This window comes from Otolemur garnettii, unplaced genomic scaffold (genome assembly GCF_000181295.1).
Source record: "Otolemur garnettii isolate 467f Iridium unplaced genomic scaffold, OtoGar3 scaffold00013, whole genome shotgun sequence".
Classification (NCBI taxonomy): domain Eukaryota; kingdom Metazoa; phylum Chordata; class Mammalia; order Primates; family Galagidae; genus Otolemur; species Otolemur garnettii.
The window spans coordinates 3,127,908-3,132,759 of NW_003852408.1; the positions used below are offsets into that span (position 1 = coordinate 3,127,908).

The 4,852-nt window shown below is 39.9% G+C and overlaps 1 protein-coding gene across 1 annotated transcript in view; it reads left to right on the top strand.

Moving 5' to 3' along the window:
• LOC100961182 (nuclear autoantigen Sp-100-like) overlaps positions 1-4,508 on the top strand; it is a 60,034-nt gene extending 55,526 nt beyond the window's left edge. The window contains exons 10-13 of the mRNA XM_023510287.1: positions 869-922; positions 2,386-2,490; positions 3,001-3,143; positions 4,333-4,508. Of these exons, the coding sequence (XP_023366055.1) occupies positions 869-922; positions 2,386-2,490; positions 3,001-3,143; positions 4,333-4,443 (413 nt within the window). The 3' untranslated portion in view covers positions 4,444-4,508. The remainder of the gene's footprint in view (positions 1-868; positions 923-2,385; positions 2,491-3,000; positions 3,144-4,332) is intronic.
• Positions 4,509-4,852: the final 344 nt, after the last annotated feature.

A 4,852-nucleotide genomic window follows, 5' to 3' on the forward strand; every position in this document is an offset into this window, starting at 1 on the left:
CCCTTGCATAGCCTTCTTTGAGTTAGTCCAAGTCCTTGTTCATTTGTCCCATTGTTTTCAGTACAAAAATCTTGTTTCAAGTTTGGTTTGTGGAGTCTATTATGATGTATGTCTTGAGACCTTATATTGCTGCATTTTATTTCTGACTTTTTCCCAAGGGAAGTCTTTGATTCTTTTATTTAATTTGTATTTTTAAGGGCCTTGTTTATGTAACCAGCTTGTATTTTTTTCTCTGAGCATCCCTTTCCTTATCTTTATGAGGATTAGTATCTATTTGATAGATTTCTTTCTAAGGATGAAGGAAGTTAATAGAGGCAAATTTATAGTTCCTGGCACACAATAAGCACTCAATACATGTCCAACTTTATTCTTGTTTTTATTCTATTGCTTGGAAAGAACATAAAACATTGTTTCAAATTCATTTGGAATGGTTTAGAGATGTTAATGGAAAATATAGAATACATCTCATCTAAGCATCATCTTTGTAACAGAGTCTAGGCCAGGAGTCAGCATATTATGGTTTACAAGGCAAATCCAAATCCACTGACTAGTTGTAAATAAAGTTTTATTAGAACACAATCACATCTTTTCATTTACATGTTCTCCATAGATGCTTGCATGATATAACTACAGAGCTGAGTAGCCACAACAGAAATTATGGACTCCAAAACCTTAAATATTTACTGTCTGGCCCTCTACATAAAATTTTCCTGATTTCTAATCTAGCCATTTGACTTTTTTTTTTTTTTTTGAGTACTAGACAAGGTCCCCCAAAATTAACAATTGAGCAGTGTTTTTGTAAAACACTTTGATTTGGGATGCAGTGTTATAAACAAAAGATGTTTATATTGTTTTACAAATTTTTCAGAGAGAAACACAGCCAACCCTGGATCTTTGCAAAGAAAAAGACGCAAAAGAAGAGGTAAAAAGAAGTGATCCATACACTTTTAATAGTTACCCATGAAGATTTTTATTTTATACTCTGTGCTCTGAGCAATCAATCAGTTTCTTAATTGGCTTATGAAGCGACAGTGTTGGAGCCTCAACCTTGGTGTAAGATAGCAGTTGACTTGATCAAGTCCCTAAGCTGGATACAGAATAATAGCTAATTTGGTGCCTGGGTGAAGACGGGTTGAGACTCAATAGGCATCACCCTGAAGAGCAAGACTGCTTATCTTTGAAAGGTTTTAGGCTGGATAAGAGGGGGAGAGTGTTACTTTGGTGTACTAGTGACTGTTGCTATGTATGGTTCCAACTGCTTTCTGCTGAGACTATTCTGTTCATTTAGAGGTTAGCCTCCCTGGAGTCATTGTGTTCACTAGTTCCTTGTTCCTGCTGGCTGGGTCCCAGAAGGGGATGGTTTCAGGAGAGGTCACTGAACAGCCAAGATGGAGTGCCTTATGCTCAAAATGGAATTGCCTATGATTGCTCTGTTTTTAGAGTTCCTCTGACCAACCTATGATTGGTCAGAATTGTATTTTATGACCTTCCACCCCTGCTTCAGCAGAAACAGATCCCTAGTACCCCTCTCGTGTGATGTGCCGGGCTCCCTGAGCAATGTGAACTTTCTTTTTTATTGATTCATTGAGTAATATATAATAGAAGTACCTATTTTATAGTATATATGATAATTTGATACTTTCATATAGTCACATCAGGGTAATTGGGATATCCATCACTTTAAATACTTTACTTTTCTTTACAGTAGGATATTCAAATTATTCTCCTCTAGCTATTTGAGGATGTACAATTGATCTCTACTGATCTATTGAATACCAGGTCTTATTTCTTCTATCTGTGTATTTGTATCCATTCATCAACCTCTCTTCTTTCCCCCTGCCTCAATGTGGAGTTTCATCTAGAATCTCCCACCCTGTCCTTCCCTTTCTGCCACAAAGAAAGCACAGGTAATGGAAAAGTGAAGCAAAGCAGATGGTAAAGAGAGACAGACCCTGCCCTATCACTTTCCCTGTTTGGATCCTGCTCTCTGCCTGTTTCCTTTTCACCCTTTCAAACCTCAAAGAGAAAGGAAAGACTAAAATTTGTGTGTGTGTGTGATAATCCATGCTCATAACATCAAAGCAATAATATGACTAGAAATGTCCCATCAAATCATCAGCAGGAAAGTCACTGTGCATCAGTATAGGAGGCCAACAAGCTTGAGAGTTCAGATCCTGCTGTCCACGCTGCTGGGTGGAATTTTAGAGGGTGGATTAGAGGGTGACATTGTCCACAATAGAAAGATCTTGAAGTGTAACTAATTCATGGGGGTAAAATCTCTTCAATCATTTTAAATTATAAAAAAAAAAAGATCTGACGTTGGGTGGAGAGATGGTGCACAGTTGTAGAGGAAGATGCAATGAAAAAAAAAATGATTCCTTGCAGTTGGAAGATTTCCCAGAGATAAAAATATGAATTTTCAACTTTCTGAACTTCCTGTGACCTGTGGTGAGCTGAAGGGGACTCTACATAAGGAGAAATTGAAACAAGGTGAATTTCTTGGTCTTCTAGGATTTTCAACCGGGAAATATTCATGCAAATAGCATATTGTTGAGAAGTAGATATCTGCACTGGGACCCTTCAAGACCAGCCCCCCCCCCACCTATGTCTGATTTGCTAGGAGTTCTCTTAGATCTTGGTCACAGTCATAGATCAGGTTTATGAGAGTGAAAGAATGCAAAGCAAAGTTAGCAAAGGGGAAAGGTAGAAGAAGGGGACAAAGTTCAGAGGGAACCAGGGGCAAGCCGCCAGAGTCTTCTCTGGTGGAGTCACACAGGACTTCCTGCATGAAGGCCAGAGAAATATACACACATGGCAAGGAGTCTGCTTCTTCCCTGGTCTTTGAGGCTGAGTGTGGGCACCCTAAGGTCTGAGAGGAGAGTTCAGACCTTTCTGTTACTGATCCTGAACCCAACATGGGCGGCTCCAGATCCAGTGTGGTAGGAGGCCAAGTTTAGGTGTTTTCATAGTCAGGGAACTCAGCTTATCTTGGTCTTCCAGGAAGCTCCGTGAAGTGTATACAAAGAGATAATGGAAGGTGGTTCAGCCCTCAAAGATTTGCAATTAAAGGAGGCTACATGAGATCTGGGAACTGGAAGCAGAGTATACGCTGTGGTGGACATCCCCTGAAATACCTGATACAGGTATGCTAGTGACAAATAACTTAAATCAAAGACGTGGCTGTCATGACTCACCTACACAGAATTTAGCAGAATTTCTCAGTGTTCAGAAAACCATATGACTCCCCTTGCCCAGGTTCCATGCATATGATGTTGCCAACATCCCCACAAGAATGACAACCGTTGACTTACATTACAGCTTAATCTTCTAAGCTCATCAATGCTTACCTTTTTGAAGGAAGGCCAGTGAATTGTGGCCTTGACTCTTCCACTAATAAACTATGCAAGTTGGTTGAATGAAAGTAACTTAAATTGGAGGAGGAGAGGTCTTAAACTTTGGGGACCACTGTTAGAAGTAACATAGAATTATATATCTGAAAATAATACATAGGATGGGTAGTTCCTTGATTACAGAACACTCTAACAGTATTTGTTTTCCTATGCCACCTCAAATTTATTCTTGAAAGAAAATATAAATAAATTATATTTTAAACTGAGTCCTCTGTTCCTCTTATAGATCACCTGATGTGGACAAAGCAGGGAAAGGGTCTTTGCAGCAGATGAACCTGTGTCTTTTGACTCTGGATGCAGGGATCTTTCTGATGCACACCTCAAACAGTCCTTCCCTGTGCCACTCTAGAAGTAAAGAAAAGGTCTTTGTGCAGCAGATATTTATTGAGCTACATCTAAAGCCATGAGGGAGCACAAGGTGTGAGCCTTTACCCAGGAAGAGGTCTGTGCTTTAACAAACATAGGCCTGCACTGTGCCGATGATCTAAACAGGATACCACAGCAAGAGATACAGTAGGAAGGAAGGTTGTTTGTGGCTTTGAGGTTGAGGACAGTTCTTTGTAACATTTGCAATAAGCTGGGTTTTAAAAGTGGAAAAGTTCTGATAACCAAAATAACATGCCCTCCATTCTGCATACGTAAAAGAGGATGACATGAAAATATCCTCCACAAAGCATCAGTAAGTTGTAGATTATGAGGCCGATGCAGTCACTGGACTTACTGTAGACATCGTGAAGCCAGAAGAAGGAGCCTACACACTTCTTTTATTCACTGGGGAATCATGGAAAATTCCTTGAAGATTCCTTGAATTTAAGTTGACAGTGGAACTTCCAGGTAGAAATATCTGGAAGACAGTCAGAAATATCAAGCCCACAAAATAAAAACAAGACTCATCATATCATTAATCTCTTTTCTCTTTCAGAATGGATATCTACAGGTACCACCAAGAAAAAGAAAAATGGTGGCAGAGCCCTGTAATCCCACCTCATCCCTGGTGGCTCATCCTTGTAATCCTAGCACTCTGGGAGTCTGAGGAGGGAGAATCCCTTGAGCTCAGGAGTTAGAGATCAGCCTGAGCAAGAGTAAGATCTTGTCTCTACTGAAAACCATCACCACCACCACCACCACCACCAACAACAACAACACCTACCTGGGCTCATCATAGGCACCTGTAGTCCCAGCTACTTGGCAGGCTGAGGCAAGAGGATTGCTTGAGCTCAGGAGTTTGAGGTTGCTGTGAGCTGTGATGCCACAAAACTCTACCCAGCATGACAGAATAAGATTCAGTCCCCACAAAAAAAAAAAAAAAGAAAGAAAGAAAGAAAGAAAGAAAAGAAAAAAGAAAGAAAGAAAAAGAAAATGAAAAAAGGCATGTGAAAACCCCACACTGTACCCCAGAAGTGCATTGATGTACATAGTTACCATTCAATAAAAAAAAAAAA